Raw genomic sequence first — 21,756 nt, 5'->3', positions numbered from 1 at the left:
TTTAACAAAACAAAATGGTACCAAATGAATGGGATAAATATTTGTAAATCATATTTCTGGTAAAAGGTCAATATCCAAAATATATGAAGAGTTCATATAACTTAACAGCAAAAAACAAATATTTGATTAAAAATGGATAAATCTGAATAGATATGTTTTTCTAGAGGACATACAGTTGACTCAGAAGTGTATGAGATGATGTTCAATATCACTAATCAGGAAAATGCAAATCAAAATCACAATGAGATATAACTGCACCAATTTAAATGATTATTGGGTGGATAAAGCAAGAAAACAAAGTTTGGTGAGGATGTGAAAAATAAGAACAAGAGTACACTTTTGGTGGAAGTGTAAATTGGTTCAGTCACTATGGAAAATAGTACTGAGGTGCCTTGAAAGATTAGTATTACTAAATTATGTTCCAATAATTTTACCTCTATAAATATATCTAGAATAAAAAACATGATAGGATAAGTTTTCTGCACTCCCCTGTTCAATGCAGCATTATTGATAATTTTCATGAAATGTAAATAACCCAAGTATTTACTGGTAATAAATGATCAAAATTATTCTAATGTCCAATAAACAATATATTAATGACCCAAAATAGAAGGAAATACTGTTTGTGATAATATGGCTGGACCTTGAGAGCACTACACTAAGTAAACATAGAAAGTCAAATACCTATGATTTCTGTAATATAATATAATATATTATATATCTATACATATATACAAATTGATGGTTGTCAGAAAATGGGGGGTCTTTGGGGATATAAGTAGATGAAGTGAGTAAAGGGGGTAAAAATGTATAAACTTCCAGTTATAAATATCATGGAGATATAATGTATATCATGAAAAATAGTTAATAACATCATATTGTAGAATTTAAAGCAGACAAAGTAAGTTTTAAAGGTTCATTATATACACCCAAAATTGTAACTGGTGATGGTACTGACAGTTTTCACACTATATACAAATACTCATCATGTCAATCACTGAGTTGATATATATATATATCAATTAAACTTCAATAAAAAATTATGACCATAAGGAGTCCAGTCCAGGCTTACACTGCACAGAACACTGCAATAATATAAATGGAAGGGCCAGAGTGATAGTGCAGCAGTATGGCATTTGCCTTGCACACAGCTCATCCAGGATGGACCTCAGTTAGATCCCCAGTGTCCCATATGGTCCCCCAAGCCAGGAGCATTTTCTGAGCACATAGCCAGGAGTAACCCCTGAGTGTCACCGGCTGTGGCCCAAAAACATATATATATATATATGTTTATATATACATATATATTTTATATACACGTATATATGTATATATATAAATATATATGTATATATTTTATATATACACGTATATATAAAATATATATGTATCACTGCTAAGTATGTGTCACTGACTGCAATATCAGTGTTGAGTTTGTTTCTGCTGAGCAGGGTCCATCATTCCTAGTGCTCAGAGTTTCAACACTGATCTTCCAAAATTACAGATTATCTTTAAAATAAACTTTTCATAAATAAAAAGTGTCTTTTTCTCAGACACTGACTTTTTCTTATTTAAAGATAACAGATTCCCAGAAAGGATGAGTGAGGCCCTAAAATCAAGGTAAATCTTGGAAATAGTGTCAGCCTTTTCTCTGCTCCAAACGAAGGACAGTCAACATCTCCCTCCCAGGACTTGAGGTATTGAGAATAACTATTTAGATAATAGTTTCCAGTCCAATCTTTCCTTTTCATTCCCTGACTGTGTTAAAATAAAAAAGAAGCACAGGTGGCATGCTCCTGTAACCTCTTTTTTTCCCCTCAAGTTTACTCTGTTGGACTCTTTCTGTCAATTCTCCAATAAGCTGGGGGAAGATACAGACAGAATCACCAGACTCTACATTTCCACTGACATTTAAAGGTCAAATCTCCTTGTATTGTACATAATGATATCTCCTGCCTACACATATGAAAAGGATAGTTGTGAAAATAATAAAGGAAGAGGGAGTTTTAGAGTTTTTTTTTTTTTTGGTAAAAGGATTTTCTGCAATTCTGCCAACAAAAAAATAATGGAGAGCTCATTTAATAAAAGAGATAAATAGAAGTGAAATCAAAGGGTGTATTCACCCACTTTTTAAACAGTGGGCTGTATTTTGATTTTTAAATGGTTATCCTCTCTATAAAAAAAGACCTCTAAAAGAACTGGATTAATTTCATATAAAGATTGGGTTTTCAAGCATTTTATCTCATAATTAGGCTCTCACCTAAGAATTGGAACCCTTAGCATCAGAGTCCAGGTGTGACTTCTGAAAGTCTCTATTTCTGAGAATGCTGCCCCATTGTTCTGTTGAAATTTTTCTCTGCCATATGTCTACTAAAAGAACTTTTTTTTTGAGGAACCACATATTTAGTTGATATTTCTTTAAAATTTATATCCCTGGGCCAGAGAAATGACTCATCTGGGAGCCCCTGGTTCAATCCTCCACACCTTCTGGTCCCCCAAACACCACTGTATGTGCTGCTCCCGCAATTTACCTTTCTCTGTATTTGGTTTCATGGCAACCTCAGCCAACTGCTAAAATCAAGCCGAAGACATTCTGTTTACTTCCTTAACCTTTGTACCTCTGCTCCTCCTTCATAAACTTGCTGGTAATCCTGGCAAGGAATCCTGTCTGAAAATAACTAATATCAACTTCAGCTGATGAAGTGTTTATGTCTCTAATGCCAGGATGAGCACTTTACTTAGCATGAGCTCACTTGATCTATGCCACAGTTCTGCAGGGCAGTGGTTGCCTGCCTATTCAGAGGAGGAAACTAAAATTCACTTTGATTTTGTAACTAGTTTAGGGTTACAAATATTACAAGTGTCTGCCTGGAACCAAAATGCAGGTCTGTTGGATCTAATTCCATTCAAAGCTATTTTAGGTCTATCACAGTCTCCATATCTTGATAAGCAAGTTCCAATGCCTTGTGCATTCATTTGTGATTCTATCATTACAGGGTTTGCTTTAAGAGCTAAATGTCTGAGCCTCATCCCAAAGCAGAAAAAATGCTGGAAGATTAAATGTAAAAATATGAAGAATTTCTATTAGGGGACACATGAGGGCACTCTAACCTTCTTTGAGTTGAAACAATTGCCAATTTCATAGCTCAGACTCTTAAATCCTCGTCTGGTTCTGCTCTGATTACTTCTATGAACTTTAGTTTTTTAGGTTATTCTGCAATTTAAAAAAGATGGGTGAAGTCAGTCTCAGGGTCTTTTCTACCACAAGAATCAGATGATTCCAGCTTATCAATGGATAGTTTCAAACCCTATTTTATGGGCAATTTTATTTTAATCCAAATGATTAATCAATACAAAGAAATAACAGTGCTTTCTTTTGTAAGCAGAAAAAGACATGAGTTTAATACATCATATTTGCCAAAAGTAAATCACTTTCAAGCCTGGGAGTTGGACACCTTTTTGCCTCATCTGAAGAATTCATCATATTACAGTAAAGATTTTTTATTTTCACAAGGACCATCCTGGAGTGGGCAAGCACCCGGGTTATAAGTTGATTAAATACACTGGCCAATGACTCACTTCTTGCATGACATTTTTTATTTTCCTTCATTCTAAAGACAAGCCAAGTCTCTCATTGCTCTGAGAAACATTTTAATGAAATTTATTGTAGGGACTTGAAAAACCCCTTTATAACCTTTTAGCTTGGCTGAACACTTTCACAGAGGAGGGGTTATTTTAAAAGTCATTCGATAAACTGCAAAAGAACTGAGATGGAAGGAAACTCAACAATTAAATGCCGTTAGGAACAACAACAACACCAACAAGAATAACAACAGTTTTCTTTTTTTCCTCTTTCCTATAAATGAAGGACTGTGTCAAATACTCTGACAAGAATGGGAAGAAGAAAGAAATACAACAAGTAACCATCTAAATTACATCAAATGGTGGGTTTAAAGAAAATTTGTGCATTCCACACAGCAGGGCAGGTGAATGAAAACACACCACCCTGGAAGAAGAGGTACTTTCACATTGCTAATAGCCTCTACTTAATCTTTCTATGATGAGGCAGAAGGATTTCTCCCTCTGTTGGAGCCTCGCTGTATGATTACTACACAGACCACTTAAACCACTGGGTTGCCTTACTGTTCCGAGCCAGTAAAAATTCTTCTAGATGTCTGGTCTTGAACAATAGGAATGTAAGTTGTTAGGTCTTTGCAGCCAGTCAGTACTTCAAACATTAGCTCAGGAGTACTCCAGCCTTAGTGGGAACAGATACCTCTCATCAAGAGCTACTCCTTACCACAGCCCACAAAAGATACTGAGGTTACAACAGACCAACACTGGTGTAGGCTCCAGCACAACTATCTTTCATGAGGTACAATTATGTCACAAATATTAGCTACATTTTACAACTCTCAGATCGTTATCAAGTGTTTTATTGTAATTAGTTTGACAGCTGAGAACTCTCCCAATTTTAGCTCAAGCCTCTCCTTCCCTCTTTCTTCCTCTTCTCCTCCCTCTCCTTCCCTACCCCTTTCCTTTTTCTCCTTCTCCACATTCCCTTCTTCCTTTCTTCCTTCCTCCCTTCCTTCTTTACTTTCTCATTTTTCCTGTATCCTTCCTCCCTCCCTCCCTCCCTCCTTCCCTCCCTCCCTCCCTCCCTCCCTCCCTCCCTTCCTTCCGTCCTTCCTGCCTTCCTACCTTCCGTCCTTCCTTCCTTCCTTCCTTCCTTCCTTCCTTCCTTCCTTCCTTCCTTCCTCCTGTAACTTCTACAGTGAATCATATCTACCCTTCTCTGACCCCTGAAGGGATCCCTGCATCCCCATCTCTCATTTTTATTCATTTGCTCATTTCTACTATGGGACATTCATACTCTCAATATCAAAATTCTGCCAGTCCCTTCCTGCTCCCAGTGCCCTACTCACAGTGTTTCTCTTTCTCCCTGCCGGAGATAACCTCTCCCTTTTCCAGGTCAGTTTGGTGTTTTACTTGAGCTCTCACCTTATTTTTCTCTCATTGTCTTATTTGAATTTTAATGTCTCTCCAACAAGATTGTGAACTTCACTTTGATAATCTGTTTTGATAATTTGTTTTGTTTTTGTTTTTGGCCACTGGTGGCTGTGCCTCAGAAATTACTCCTGATAGGCTTATGGGACTATGTGGGATGCTGGGGATCAAACTCTGGTCAGCTGTGTGCAAGACATATGCCCTACCTACTATATTATTGCTCCAGGCCCCCACTTGAAGCAGTAAGGCATTTACTTTGCCGGTGATAGTCTAGGATGGACCACGGTTCGATTCTCCGGCATCCCCTATGGTCCCCCAAGCCAGAAGCGCATAGCTAGGAGTAACCTCTGAGTGTCACTGGGTGTGGCCCCCCCAAAAAAAACAAAAAAATTTTTCTTTAGTATATAGTGTATCTCTAAGGTACATACTAATCAGTCAAAAACAACTGCCAATAACAATATTTATAAATATAAAATATATACATATTTGCTACATCCAATATTGTATGCACATTGCATGTATTATTTAATTCTTTAAGAAATTTATCATGTAGTAAAAAATTTCATCTAATCCAAGGAAAGGTCTGGACTTGCATCTTAGGAGGCAATCTTTTAATTGCTTAGAATATCATAACAGATAAAAGTGTCTTTGTTTACCTCAGAGTTTTGGAACTCTATGTCTAAGTTTGAAAATTGGTCTTGAGTCATGTGGGTACAGGCTTGAATCTCTGGGGAACAAGATATGAAGGCCAATTACATGGAACCCCAATAAAAATTTTGGATACAAAAATTTCCCTCTGTTTCTTCATATTTGGCAACACATCAAATACAGTCAAATAACACCAGGAGGAGCCAACAGTTTGAAGGTTTGTGTGAAATATTCCTGGATGCTATTTGATATACATCTTCAGTTGGCTGAATATATTCTATAATTCTTAGCTACAATAGAGAGCAACTGTGAGTATAAGAGCATTCAGTGAGTTCTCTGGATACTTAGCAATGATTGAACTTGAAGGAATTCTTGATGGGGTCTGAGAGTCCAGTGAGTAGGGCACTTACCTTTCATGTGACCATCCTAGATTCAATTCCCTGCTGCCGTATAGTTCTCTGAGCCTTGTCAAGGGAGATTCTAAACAAAGGGCTAGAAGTAATCTCTGAGAACAGTTGAATCTGGCCCTAAAACTAAACCAACATTTTTCTTAAATAAATAAGGGACGAAGAGATAGCATGGAGGTTGGAGTTTGCCTTGCAATAAAAGGACAGTGGTTCGAATCCCTGCATCCCATATGGTCCCTGAGGCTGCCAGGAGCAATTTCTGAGCATAGAGCCAGGAGTAACCCCTGAGCACTGCTGGGTGTGATCCCAAAACAAAACAAAACAAAGATGATCTTGAAGAGCTTCAAAATTTACCATTGGTAATAGAATGAGGGTGATATGGACTGTGCCTTCGCTAACCTTGCCCTTACAAAGTAGATACCATGATCATTACCATTTTATAGATGACAAAATCCAAGGAACAGACAGGTTAAACGTTTTATTCTAAGTCATGTAATTTATAATTGGGATTTGATTCCAGGTTTGCTGAAACAGAATTGACATTCTGGGTGCTGTTTTAGCATATCTTGCTTCCTGGGCATATTAAGTAAGAGTAAAGGAATAAACAGCAATGTATAAAAAATAAATGTGTCCTAGGTATTGAAGCTACTTAGAGGTAACTTTCATAATTATGGATATTGCAATAATTGTCATATGAACAGACTGTAATTTTGAAATTTAAAATACTTCGGGGCTTTGCTGAGAACATAGTCATTTGCAAAGCTTTATATGTGAAGATTAGTGAATATAGCAAAATGCTTCTATAAAATCCAATTTTGAAGTCCTTGCAAACTATCTTATTGTTCCATACCTTTCCATTTAAAATGTGCAGGAGTGCTTCAGGTCATAGTTATTGTGAATTAATCTTACTTTACAGAGAAAAATTTAATTACTATTTTTCCTGTGTTTTTATCATATTTTGTTCACAAGTGATAAAACAGACTCTGGCCATAATTACCACCGCATCTACCTCTGAGAGCCGACTGTTAGTTTCTGACATGGGATCGTGTGTAATCTATCGTATATTTTTAAATATTCAGTAGAATATATGTATATAGAACACATGCAAGCATCATAACTGGAAAGAATAGCTATTCTTAGATTTGTCAATTGGGACAAGCCTCAGTCTTCTGATTCTTTCTGAAACTTTGCTCTGTTTCAGCTATCTTCTTTAAACAGGCTGAGTTCATTCTTTGAAACTTTTACCCCCAGGACAGCTCCAGTTTCATCTATCCTTCTAGTTTGAATTATCTGGGTTAATGAAGAAGAATATGCCAGAAAACGAAGAAGAATACAAAAAAAAAGATATGCTTATTAAAGAAGCATCAAATAATTCCATAGGAAAAAGTTCCAGTGAGTTCCTGTCACTATGCCTATTTAAAAAATCTTCTAATAACATCTCAGTGGGGTATATCATCTCACCCAGCTAAGTTAGATCCTTGAGGGAAATGCAGCATTTATCAAGAACTTGACTCCATTTTGCCAAGTGCATAAATATCAAGGTATCTGAAGGATAAACAAAGTACAGCCAACAGAATTTCAAGGTTTAAACCAGGGGACCACTTAGCAGTTTTCCAATCCAAAGAATAACATCCTTAAATCTTGCTGACCCAGAGGAATATTTGATTGCTAATGTGAGAATATTAGTAATAACAATCAGCATGCCATCAAAATCGGAAAGGGCCATGTGGCCATTTTAATTGTAATCAGATGGCTATTTAATTCATAATAACTCACACACCAATAAGACAATACATGAGGTAGATCTCTTAGAAGCTGAGGAATGTTGGTCAACTTATTTCTTCTGTGTTGAAACCATGGAGCATATTATTGTCTGAGGACAGATAACAATCTAAGAATTAGGAGATCAAACCAGTTTTCTTGAGGACTGGAGAGACAATAGTGTTCAAAACACTTTGCCTTGCAGTGGTAGACTCCAGTTTCATACCCGATATATATAGTACTAAGAACACCACCAGCAGAAATCTCTGACCACAGAGCTAGGAGAAAGCCCTAGCACTACTGGATATAGTCCTTCTTTCACCCCAAAAATAACTTTTCTTGATTTATACACAAATGGCTGAATGAGGCAGGCAGAGCTGAAATGACAAAAGATTTTCTGGGAGTTTTTCAGATCTGGAAGATGATTAAATGAAATATTCAAATGTAAAAACAAATATAAGTGAAGTTTCCCTGGTTAATGACCTATTCTGACAGTTCCATGAAAGGCCGTGAAGTGTCCCTGGGGAACAGTGTGGGAATGGCATGCCTCTCCAGGACTCTGCAGGATACCAGGGCAATTCCGCTGTCCTAGATTGTCTTCAAAACAATCAACCTCCACTGATTTATGTAGGTCAAGTATTTTATATTCTCTAATTGAGGGGCTGTTTAGAGTCCTCTTTCTGTATAGATGAATATTAATTCTTTTTTTAAAGTCTTTCTTCGTCAAATGTCCAATAGGTCACAATATCCACACCCAAATAGATTTTGCATAGCTAATTTGTTAATCATAAATTCTTCCTCTACTAACCAATTACCACTTTGTTCTGTCTCTGAACAGATGGCAGTCTCATTGTTAAAAAGACACCTCACAAGGGAAACTTGTTCATCCCCTGATGGGTTTTCTTGGCTTTGAGATAATCATATTTTCCTTGACAAACTTTCAGTTTTTAAAATCATACTCAGTATAATGGTAGCTATGGGTGAGATTAGGGGTTGACTAGATTGTTAAATGGAAGATTTGGCTCTGAAATAATTTCCACTTGTGCCATCTAGATCATCATTTTCCTGTTAGAACCCACGGGTACCTCCAACTCAGCATGCCTCAAACTAAGCATCTGTGTTTCTCTCTACCATTCTTACATCAGTTTGGCCCCATCTCATATTTCTGAAAATGCCATCAGCCTCTTCCCAGTTACTCAAACCAGCTGTTCTTCCTTTTCACTCTGTAACTAGCTGTTGATATTTCCTCTAACGTATCTCCCGTGTCTGCCACTTTTCTTTCATCCACATTTGTCCCTATCATCTTCAACTCATCAATACCCCTTGCTTGGAAGATATAATCAAGCAACAAAATGGTCTCCTCAGCTTTAGAAGCTCCATTTCCAATGCATTGTTTGGATGCCAGAGTGACCTTTTCAAAAACAGAGTTGGCCGCAGCATTCACCTGTTTGATTTCTTCCCTGATCCTAGTAAAGCAAAATCGCTGTAATGTGGTTTATTATACCTCTCAGAATCTTATATCTACTTCTTTTTGCAGAGCCTAGTGAAACTACAATGAATTCGATTTTATGTGACTAACTGAACCACCTTTTTTTTTTCCTTTTCGAATTCCAACCCAGACTGTCTCCTCTCCTAGAACATCCTTACTCTTAGTTTCTCTTGCCTCAGGGACTAATTCCTATGTCTCCTTCAGATTTTAGTTAAGCTGCTATTTTCTCCAAGTTGCCTTCCTTGATTCCCAAGTCCTATTACAATTCCCTACTCACATGGAAAAGTAACCTTTACCTTCCTAACAATTCTGCATAGAGTATTAAAAATGCTTGATTGAGGGGCCAGAGTGATAGATAGCACAGCGAGTAGGGCATTTGCTTTACATGCAGTAGACCCGGCTTGCCAGAAGTGATTTCTGAGTGCAGAGCCATATGACTAAAGCCTGGACACTATTTTTTTAAAGCTTGATTAAATGTTCATTACTCCAAATTACACTGTAAACTCTTTAAAGGTAGGTGCCATCTATACTGTTGACAACAGAATCACAGTGTTTAGGAGATGGACCGACAACTTCATGATAATTAACAAATACGTTACATGAAAGAAATGAGTTGTTCTTAGTCTTTGGGGGGCAGGGTTGGGACATACCCAGCGATATTCAAGGGTTACTCCTGGCTCTGTACTCAGAAGCTACTCTTGATGGAGCTCAGGGGACTATGTGGGATGCTGGAGATTGAACCTGGGTCAGCTCTGTGCATGGCAGAGTTATGCTGTATTATTGCTTCAGCCACAGAGGAGTTCTTTTTCCCCTTTAGCATCCCTGATAATAGAAAGGTTATACTCCTGAAATGGATATTTCTTTTCAGTTCTATAACCCATTCTTAAGCAACACTTCCAAGGATTACCTCTTCTTTAAATTTTAATTGTGACATGAAACATAAAACTTCTTAGCCTACTTTTCCAGGTTCATAGCCATTCCTTTCTTTACATCTACTCTGATCACACCAGACTGCCTGAGTTTCCTCAAGGTTACTCTAATCTGATTTCTCAGCACTGCTAGATATGTCATATATCCCTTTTTCTGTATCACCTGGATCTTTAATATCTAATTATGATATAATCCAGAGGTCAACTCCTCTTCAAAGGATTTTATCCTCCTGCCCACAATGTCACAGTATCCCATATATTCTGCATATTTGATGAATGGTAAAAAGCTTTCCTTGCATGTGTCCAACCCAGGTTTAATCTCTTGCACCCATATAGTCCCCTCAGTCATGCCAGAAGTGTCCCCTGAGCACAGAGACAGGAGTAAGCCCAGCGCAGCACTGGGTGCCATCCTAAATAAATAGATAATAAATTCCTAGAGATGCGAGAAAGTGGAAATACTTCTGCTTAACCATATATGTAATAAATTTGGTAACAGTTATCCTTTACTTAAACTTTGTTCTTGATATGGGTTCCAATTCTTTTCACACACAAACATATCCTCATTTTACTAGGTCTATAACTAAGCCTGCATCTTTAGGCCTGATTTGAAAATCTAATTGAGACAGATTTGCAAATCATTTGAAAAGACACAACAGGACACACAAACATCTGCCCAATATTATCTCAATTATGTCTGTAGATATAGACCCTTTGAGGCTGGGGAGAGATGTGTTTTTGTCTTACTTAGTTTTGGTTTTGGATTTGGGCATACTCTGTGGAGTGCATAGTTGCTTGGTGATGCTCAGGAAACCGTGAGGTTCATGGGAACAAGAGCTTTTGCTGCAAAAGCTGTCCAGTTGGTTGAGTCCGGAGCCAAGACCTTAGAGCCACTGTCATGTGAAACAGAGGTCAGTTAAGACCACAGGTTAGAAACCAAATCCTCAGCTTCTGAGGCACCTAAGACATATTAGCATGCAATAAGAGCAACGGGTTCCTAGAATTTGAAATGTCAGGGAGCATATTTTGCAGGATCATTATAAAGGGTAAATAATGTCAGACATTAGAAATAGAACTCTCTTGAAGTAAATACTTAGTGTGTATATGTGTGTAACAGGTGGTATGTATTTATTTGTGTTGGGGAATGTGTAAATAAATTTACTGGGATTATGAAGCTGATGCAATGTTTGGGGAGGGATTAAAGAATGTCTAGACATTTGTTCAAAGGAAAGCATTTAATAATATTTCTATACAAGCTCAAAACAACATGACTGGGTTAGACAAGTAAGAAATGGGTAAAGAGACAAGCAGAAGTGAAACCAACAATATAGCCCTATTAAAAGTGATGGATTTTTTCTCAAAGGCTTTGGATGGCTGGAGACGACAAAGCCAGAAGCTGAACTTGGAATGGGAGGAAGATAAATTAGCTAAAGTCTATTTTTTGTCCTTCTTATCCTGCTCCCTCATATTGCATTTTAGACTCCCTTAAGACATCTGGGCAACCCTCCACATGGCCTTTCTTTAACTTTGAAGCCTCATGAAGGGATGTCTCTTCAAGTTATCCTGATCTGATTGACTGAGAACACTGAGCTTCATAAATTAATTGCAAGGTCAGCTTGTTAATAAGATGATAAATTTCTCGAGGGTATCAACAGCATCTTATACTTCTTTTATGTTGCTTTTTCCAGGTGTAGGCTTTCAATAAATTAATGTAATTAATAATGTAAAAAGGGTATGTTATAATGGTAATAAGCATAGAAATAATCATTACTCTATTATTATCTAGTGATGATTTTTATGACACAAACTGTTCTAGAGTTCTCCAAGAATTAATTTATTGATTAATTAATTTCACACTATAAGCATTTTGTTTTACAATGGACACTAAGGCAGAAAGACATTATATATCCTGCCCAACAGTTGTGAAAGATAAATTAGGTTTACAATCCAGTGTGGTGTTAGCACAATAATACTCATATCTAATTCTGCTTCTTATAGACATATAGTTATTTCTGAATTCCTTGTGGCTTTGGTGTGGTCATAAGCCTTCTAAGAAATGTAACCTAATAATTAGAACACTAAAGTCAAAAAATTCTTTTTTAATCCCTCGCTGTAATGACCCTTAGAAAAGAGTAAAAAAAAAAAAAAACAAAACAAATAAAATAGAACACCAAGAAAAATAAAAAAGAACAAAAAAAACAAAACCCAAATTAAAAGAAAAAAAACTGTTATTAAGAGACCGTTTTAGTGTTCATGTTTTATTTTTAATTATTTCTTTGGGTAATTCAGTACTGACAGCTTTCACTTGTTCTACTTTCTATAGCCCCAAATACTGTCAGTAATGAGTTTAACATCAACTTTTGCCTGGTACTATACTGAAAGTAAATCAACCTAAATTTCTTATTCTACTATGTATTTTGTACTTCTTTGCTATGGTCCCTTGCAATCTCTTTGAGATGTCCATGTCTGATTCAAAATCCAGAAGGGAGATTTGTTAATGATTTTTTTCATTCTGTCCTATTACGATGCTGTCTCCATGTCATATGTATTAAGAAATTATGAGAGCACAGAAGACTTCTAGAAGCCACCAAATAATTAAGGCAAAACTGTATAGGAAAGGGAAGTATTCCAGAAATGGAAAATAAATTTAAAAAAAGAGGAGACACTGATAAAGAGCAAGTGAGAAGAGAGAATTCTCTAAGAATTGGAGAGCAGTGGGTACAGGCAAAAGTAGGAAAGAACAGACTAGGGTTCAGATTAGGTCAGTGCAAGGTGAAGAGGACAAGAAACAAGAGCAGACCGAGGCCATAAAAGATAGGAAACATAAGAAGCTCAAATTGGACCAGGTAATAAGGAAAGCAGAAAGGACACAGAGAAAATTAATTGTTCCTTACAATAGTAGTTATGCCAGAGGTCTGTTACTGGCTCCTCTGATCAGCTTACATTGCCTCATTTCATTTTTTAATATAGCTCTGAAATAAATTTTATTTAGAGTTATAGGAGATTGTGCAAAAGAGGGAGAAAAAAGAAAGAAAGAAAGAAAGAAAGAAAGAAAGAAAGAAAGAAAGAAAGAAAGAAAGAAAGAAAGAAAGAAAGAAAGAAAGAAAGAAAGAAAAAGAAAGAAAAGAGGGAGAGAGGGAGGGAAGGAAGAAAGAAAACAAAATAAGAAAGCAAGCAAGCAAATAGCAAAACAAAAAGCAAAATAACAAAATAATAAAGCAAGCAAGCAAAGAGCAAAACAAACAGCAAGCAAATAGAACTGGATCGGTAAGTTTTATAATTGCTTCAAAAAGTTATCCACAAAATATACACCGAATAAAGGGATTCAGATAAGCTCTTTTTCATAATTGACAAGTCTATAACAAAAAGCTAATTTTCCAGCATTTTAATTTTGTGCATTAAAGTATTTATTCAACTCTTACAATAGCCTATACAAGTAATCAGAATTATGTAAGAAATTAAGTCCAATTCTTTGTATGTAATAGGTTCAGACACGAAAAAATAAAAATGCATCAAATTCTGATACAAAATATCAAAGCATTACAAGAAAGAATTCTCCAAACCTTCCCAGCCAGATATGCTCCAACCACTCAATTCAGTTGGTTTATTTCGCCAAAGTTACCACCTTCTAGAGACATTCTGAAGACCAAACCACATCTGTGAAATTATGACCATTGGTTAAATCCCAGGTCAAATGCCATTTTCAACAACATAGTTCATAACCTTAAAATCCTGTGTATTTCTGTAACTCATTTTTACATCTTGTTTCAATTTTTACTCGGCTAAAAATATGTATGATGAAAGCGTACACACACACAAACACACACCCAATATCAACAATTGTTGATCATTGGTTAATCTTTGAGATGCCCATAGGTAAGAGAATGGAGGTACCTCGAAATGTACTCTGGGCCTAATTTATAAAAACAAATCTACTCTATATTTTAGAATACTAAAGTGAGTAGACCCTCCCTTGTGCTGGCAATTATGAATCTTTATCTGGCACAACAAAGAAAATGTTTTGAAAAGGTATTTAAAAAAAAGGCCTTTTGACCGAAAAAGATACTATCAATTCAATCATTCACTCTATCTTTTTATATGTTTAGGGGAGAAGACAAAAAATAAAACCCACCAAAATAATTAAATCTCAAGTTAATAAAAATAATTTAATCTAGAAAAGACTCTGCTTCACTTAACACCTTACTTTTCAGTATGAAGGAAACTAAGGAGGAAATGAAGTCCCAAGAAATTAAAATACTTGTTTACAATCAACATTAGAACATTTTAAGCGGAAGCCCCCTTCCAAAATTTTTTTCGAAAAGGGGAGACAGAGAGTAACTAAAATGCTGGGAAAATGCTTTGCATGTGGGAGCCCTAGATTTAGTCCCCAGCACCATATGGTCCCTGGAACATTATAGGGAGTAATTTCTGAGTGCAGAGCCTGAAATAGTCCCTGAGCACCATTAGGTATGCCCTCCTTTAAAAATTATAAAAGAACTAAGGGGAAAGAACATGACTGAAAATTTAATAGCACTAAAATACAGAGAAACAGTATTCTTAAAAAACTATATATTGGGGCCGGCGAGGTGGCGCTAGAGGTAAGGTGTCTGCCTTGCAAGCGCTAGCCAAGGATCAGGACCGCGGTTCGATCCCCCGGCGTCCCATATGGTCCCCCCAAGCCAGGGGCAATTTCTGAGCGCTTAGCCAGGAGTAACCCCTGTGCATCAAATGGTGCGGCCCGAAAAACCAAAAAAAAAAAAAAACCTATATATTGTAGAAAAATTAGATACATAATACATATTTATACATAATAGGATGTGTATATATCATATACTTTTTCTTCTTCCTTTCTTCCTTCCTTTCCTTCTTTTTCTTTCTTCCTTTCTTATTACTTCCTACCTTCCTTCTTTCCTTTCTTCTTTCTTTCTCTTTCCTTTTTTCTTCTTCCTTCCTTCTTTCTTCTTTCTTTCTTTCTTTTTTTTCTTTCTTTCTTATTCTTCTTTCTTCTTCTCTTTTCTTTCTTTCTTTCTTCTTCTTTCTTTCATTCTTTCTTTCTTTTCTTTTTCTTTCTTTCTTTCTTTCTTTCTTTTCTTTCTTCTCTTTCTTTCTTTCTGTCTTTCTCTCTTTCTCTCCCTCCCTCCCTTCTCCCTTCTTTCCTTTCTTCTTTCTTTCTTCTTTTCTTCTTTTTCTTTCTTCTTTCTTTCTTTTCTTCTTTCTTCTTCTTTCTCTTTTTTCTTTTTTTCTTTCTCTTCTTTCTTCTTTCTTTCTTTTTCTTCTTTCTTCTTTCTTTCTTTCTTTCTTCTTCTTCTTTCTTTCTTTCTTTCTTTTCTTTCTTTCTTCTTTCTTTCTTTCTTTTTCTTTCTTTCTTTCTTTCTTCCTTTCTTCCTTTCTTTCTTTCTTTCTTTCTTTCTTTCTTTCTTTCTTTCTTTCTTTCTTTCTTTCTTTCTTTCTTTCTTTCTCTCCCTCCCTCCCTTCTTTCTTTCTCTCTTTCTCTCCCTCCCTCCCTCCATTCTTTCTTTCTTTCTTTCTTTCTTTCTTTCTTTCTTTCTTTCTCTTTCTTTCTTCTCTTCTTTTCTTTCTTTCTTTCTTCTTTCTCTTTCTTTCTTTCTTTTTCTTTTCTTTCTTTCTTTCTTTCTTTCTTTCTCTTTTCTTCTCTTTCTTTCTTTCTTTCTTTCTTTCTTTCTTTCTTTCTTTCTTTTCTTTCTTTCTTTCTTTCTTTCTTTCTTTCTTTTTCTTTCTTTCTTTCTTCTTTCTTTCTTTCGTTCTTTCTCTCTTTCTCTCCCTCCCTCCCTTCTTTCTTTCTTTCTTTCTTTCTCTCTTTCCTCCCTCCCTCCCTCCCTTCTTTCTTTCTTTCTTTCTTTCTTCTTTCTTTCTTTTTTCTTTCTTTCTTTCTTTCTTTCTTTCTTTTTCTTTTTTTCTTTCTTTCTTTCGTCTTTCTCTCTTTCTCTCCCTCCCTCCCTTCTTTCTTTCTTTCTCTCTTTCTCTCCCTCCCTCCCTCCCTCTTTCTTTCTTTCTTTTTTTTTTTCTTTCTTTCTTCTCTTTCTTTCTCTTCTTTCTTTCTTTCTTTCTTTCTTCTTTCCTTTCTTTCTCTTCTTTCTTTCTTTCTTTCTTTCTTTCTTTCTTTCTTTCTTTCTTTCTTTCCTTTCTTTCCCTTGGTTTTTGGGTCACACCCAGCAGCACTCAGGGGTTACTCCTGGTTCTGTGCTCAGAAACCGCTCCTGGCTTGGGGGACCATATGGGTTGTCAGGTTGTTGACCTGGGTCAGTCACATGCAAGGCAAACGCCCTATTGCTATGCTATTGCTCTGTCCCCTCTTTCTTTTTTTATTAATTTATTTAAACACATATCATGCTTTTTATAAGAGAACTGAAAATGTTTATAGAGGAGCTGGAGTGATAGGACAGCAGGTAGGGTGCTTGTCTTGCATGCAGTTAACCCCAGTTTGATCTCCCTGAACCCCATCTGAGCCCTGCCACGAGTGATCTCTAAGTGCAGAGTCAGATTTGGCTTAATCCCACACCTGAACAAAAAAGAGAAAACAACTTTATAAAGTTAAAAACTTTAATTTTAAGATCTTACTAATTTTTATTCTACTTTTCAGTAATCCACAATAGGATTTTCGACGATTCTTCTATGTACGAGGCAACAAGAATTGTTCTGATATTCTCCCCCAAACTATTTCATATGTTTGGGTAACATAGAATTTTAACAGGTGTTCTTAACAGTTGTTGAAATAAAATAATACATCAAGGCTTTTCTGGGAGGTACGCATCCACACATGTTCTTTCCCATCACAACTTAGGCAAGTGCTGCAGATGAGTTCAGCTCTGACCCATCCTAGTTTTGCTATTATTGTCAAACCTTTCCCCTGCCCTTTCCCATGTCATTGCTGTCCTTCCCCAACCTAACCAAACTAAGTCCATCTTGAAGAAGCCTTAGATAGGCACACAGGAGCAAGCATATATAAAATAGGCCTAAACACCATTCGGTTTAATTTGAATTTAAAATGTGCTAGATTCTAAATTTAAACAGGAATATATCTGTCTATAATTATAAACATGTGTATCTCCAACCACCTCTTCAGTGATATACAATGACGCAGATAAAGGCTATTCTCATACTAGCTGCTGCAGAGGATGGCTTGTGCAAACTGACCTCAATAAAACGCTCAAAATAAAATTAGAATGAAAGAAAAGTGTTTTTCAGAGACTCCCAGCCTCCCCTATCTTCAGCATTGCTGACTTCTCAGGGTTTCATCAGAGATAAAAGGACAGTAATGGAATTTAGAATCGGTGACACTGGGGCTTAATATGAGTTCTATTATTTACTATTTGTCTCATCTTTAGAAAATTACTTAACCACGCTGATTAATTTCATTTCCAAACTAACAATGTTAATGCTTTTCTCAGAGGTGTAAGTATTTAAGAAAATACATAACAATGGATGTTGCATTTTGATGTTCAATAAATCATAGCTGTTCGATGAAGGGTTGAAAGCAAGAGGAAGAATAGAAGAGGGTAGGAAGATGGTGGCCTCTACTTCCTTAATGCTTTCTGTATTCGGAATTTCTCGGCAGTAATTGACAATGATTTACTATTGGGGGATATTACGCTTGATGTAGAAGGAAGAAGATAGGTAAAAAGGAAGGAGTTGGGTGGGAAGAAGGGTCCCTGAGTGATTAACACTTAATATGTGAATTTTCTTTCCCAAGCTTGTGCTTACATACACACAGGTCTCTTCTGCACTAGGAAAAAAGACATTTGTAATAATAAATTCAGCTTTATTAAAGGAGGCCGAGCTATTTATATTCCTCTGCTTATAAGAAATGGATTTCATCAAGCAGGGTGAATAAATTCCTGCAGTCCCCATAGTGGTTGATCAGAATATCCAGTTACAGCAGCAGATCTGACAGCTTGCTCCTCCTGTCACTTTTTGTAATTGTGAGACACCCTATAAACTGCAGAACAAATGCCTGACTCTTCTCTGGAGTCAGAATTCAGAGCCAGACCAGTGGCAAGTAGAGATGCTTCTGTGGTTTTAGTATGTCCAAAGTACAACAAGAAGGAGGAAGCTCAAACCTATCCTGAATCATAGTCATTGACACTCTGCCTGACATACCACTCTGTTTGCAAACACATACTACCTGCCATGCCACATGACAAAACAATTCCAGGGGAAAGCCTCAAGACAAATGACTAATGTTCAAAGAGGCCTGTGCATCATCGAGGTGATGATTCCATAGGCATCAATTAAACATGGAAAAGAGCTGTTCTGAGACATGGACATCTGGCGTTTCCCAAGGAGCTCTAGTAAATGGCTGATAAAACACAAGTGATTGTAACTATAAAGGGATTTAACAGCGCTCTCCTTGCTCAAAAGCACTAAGAGCCCAGGAGGACAATGAACCTGAAAGACCTCTAATAGAAGAAAAGGCTGCATCTGCAGACGGCATTTCTCTTCCAACATAGAAAGCAAAGATCTGAAATTGCATGAGGTTACCTTTTCAAACACAAAAGGATGATTGTTCTGGGGCATAACTATAAGAAGTTTATAGTTGCTGTTGCTTTGAGAAAGAACAGCAATAAGTCTTCAGGTGAGGGACAGATTTGGCAGCAGTCCTCTGCTCCTAGAAATTCTTTCCAAAGTACCAATATCTAGGACTCTGTCTATAGCCCATTAGCCTACGGATACTATAGTCCAAATGTTCTTATCTAGAAATCATACTTTAACCAGCTTTTGACACAAGAGACACACTTAGAAAATAGAACATGAATGAAGACAGTATAAAACTCCCAGCCAGTAGCTAGGGTAGAACTACTTTCTTAAAGCTGGAGTTTAGTTGGTTTGGAAGACAACTGTGTATATATAGACATTCTTCAAACATTACCACCTCATCATACCTAATGACTGCCTGTGAGAGCATGCAATCTCTATTTATGGTTTTCCCAACAACACAACACAACACAACTATGTCTTTATACTCAGTCCTGGTTCTAAACCAATTTCTCATGCTATTGTGTTTTTTTTTTTCTTTTATCTATATACAAGGTCAGACACATGAGAAAGAAAATACCCATGTTTTTGATTTTAACCCACATCTCCAATTGTTAATAACTTTCATTCATTGTCCTTTGGACTCCTCACCTACCCCTTTCTTCATTCTTAGAATGAGGCTGTCAAGTAACAACAAAAGAAAAAGACTAACAATCAGCTAAACAACATTTAACAGGCAAGCTCTCACTCTCAGAAGTCCCCTTTGCTACTGAGTCATGAGACCCTCTTTAATAGCTGCTGTTGAAGAGTTAAGTTTTTGGTTTGGACACAATAAAAGAGAATGAGCTAAGGTCACCCACAAATGATTTTTCTCTCAGCACAATAGAAAAAGCAACACAACCCATTCTGCAACACGAACATAGCAGAATTAAAAACACGGTGGGAATCAAGCAGGAAGAGAAGAATACCTGGGATTGCCAGACTGGACAGGGGGACGTGGTGGAGATGAGGGGGCAGCGAGGCCATCCAGTCGGCATTGCAAACCTCCGCTGACGTCTTTGTCCCGCTGGGGTTGGGGGAGCAGATGGTCCCCATGCTGAGTTTGCTTCTGAGTGTCCTGCCAGCAAGCATCCCTCTGTGCCAGGCAACAAACTAACTGCCCAGGGCAGCTCAGCCCAGCGCCACTCACTCACTCAGTGATCATCATTGGCCAGGATCGGATGGATCTCTAAGCAGCCCAGGGCCACCTTAGTCACCCAAGTCTTGCCCAGAGGCCCCTTTTGCAGGGAGCTGGATCTTGTCAGTGGTTTGCTGACCCCCCTGAACACCAGCAGTCTCAACCCACTGGCAGCCCCACTCCCTGTCCCCCTCTCTTCAGAGACTCAAATCGGCTGCCTTAAACTTCTTAGGTTCCTCCTGGGATCCTTGAGATCAATCTTACCAGCACTGATCGTCAGACCAGAGCTACCACACCCGGAGCCACTCACTCACACGACAGGTGCCCAGAAGGCATGGAGACAAGCCGGTGGGTTTATGCACACGTGGGCTCCCGCCTGTACCATCGTTGGCCTAACAGTGTGCTTTTAGGTAGGTAAAAAGGCTGCTTCTAGGCTGGGCCAACCTGCCACCTCTTACCCCCCAGCAGCTTCGCATACCCCCCCTGCCTCGCACACCCTCCTGCCAGGCCCCTTAGCTTGCAGACTGCGCTCAGAAGTGTCAAAGGCGGAACCTGGACTCCAGGCAGCCCCGCCCAGCACTGCCAGGCAGATTTGCTGGGCTGGGTGACCTGTGATTGGCTGCCTGCTGGAGAGCTCCGATTGGCCTGATCCCTCGATTCCCCGCCTTCTTCCTGCTTTCCTGGGCTGGACCCAGCTCAAGGACTGCTGCAGGCTTAGGAACTCCCTTAGACCTACCAGTCTTTCCCCCCACCCACCTCCAGGCTTTCCTTGCAGCTTTTTTGTGCACATTCCAGATGTTAAACGTGACCACCAACGTATCTTTTTCTTCTTTTTATCCCCCTTTAAGTCTGTCTGTTGTCTCTGTCTCTTTCTTCTTGTTTCTTTTTCTATCTCTGTCATGCACACACATTCATACATGTACACAAACACAATGAAAGGGGCAGAGTTTTGTGTAGCTCAGAAACAAAAAGTGGTAGGAATGCTCCACATTCATGGTCACTAGGTGCCTTACATATTTCTGTGAGCTAATTGTAATTCAATTCGACCACAATAAAAAGTAAAAAACAAAACAAAACACAAATAACAGCATCCAGGTTGGTTTATGCTTCAACCATTCGCCATTACAGAATGGTAAGGATGGGTAGTTCCAACTACACACCGCTTTGCAAGTTCTAGCTATTATGTCTAGTTTTGGGGGTTTTGTTTTGCAATGGTATTTCACTTTGACGATTGGAAACTTTTTTTTCTCAAATTCTTGGTCCTATTGCATCTTGACAGCAGCCACACAAATAGAAAGATTGTGAGCATGGCCCCCTTTGATGATGTGACCTAGAAGAATTTAGAGAGCTGCGGTGAGTTTCTGAAATCCTAGTATGATCCTTAAACCTTGAAGACCTATGGACACCTAAACCCGGGTCATTTTCTTACTTTCCTTAGTGTTCTGTATATCCACTCACGGTACTTTTCAATGGAGTGGTAAACTTTAAGGTATCCAACAATAGGAGAGGACTTGGCATGACATTAATAATCACAGAAATATCTTGGTCAAGAGGTAAACCAAAGAAAACAGTCTTGATGAAGGAGTCTAGGTATCTTTAGACCAGGCAGCCCTTTAATTACTGAAAAGGACTAATTAATTGGAAGAGGAGACAACAGCTTTGGCCAAGGAAAGATCCAAGGTTTTGTGCAGATCTGGGGGTCAATTGGCATTTAATTGTTACTGGCAGAGCAGCACCATCGCTGTAATGCCTGTACCCAAGGCCCACTTTTTGTTAGACATCATCCTTGCTGCATTGTCACTTCTTTTTGACATTTTACTAAAATATTCTTTTTAAGGTTAGACTTAG

The 21,756-nt window shown here is 37.8% G+C and overlaps 1 protein-coding gene across 1 annotated transcript in view; it reads right to left on the bottom strand.

Moving 5' to 3' along the window:
- PLCXD2 (phosphatidylinositol specific phospholipase C X domain containing 2) overlaps nt 1–20,467 on the bottom strand; it is a 67,185-nt gene extending 46,718 nt beyond the window's left edge. Inside the window, exon 1 of the mRNA XM_049785400.1 lies at nt 19,700–20,467. Within this exon, the coding sequence (XP_049641357.1) occupies nt 19,700–19,862 (163 nt within the window). The 5' untranslated portion in view covers nt 19,863–20,467. The remainder of the gene's footprint in view (nt 1–19,699) is intronic.
- Between the last annotated feature and the right edge of the window lie 1,289 nt (nt 20,468–21,756).

The sequence above is a fragment of the Suncus etruscus genome, chromosome 13 (assembly GCF_024139225.1).
Source record: "Suncus etruscus isolate mSunEtr1 chromosome 13, mSunEtr1.pri.cur, whole genome shotgun sequence".
Taxonomy (NCBI): Eukaryota; Metazoa; Chordata; class Mammalia; order Eulipotyphla; family Soricidae; genus Suncus; species Suncus etruscus.
The sequence above is the reverse complement of the archived record's forward strand: the minus strand, read 5'-3'. Positions and strand labels throughout refer to the sequence as shown.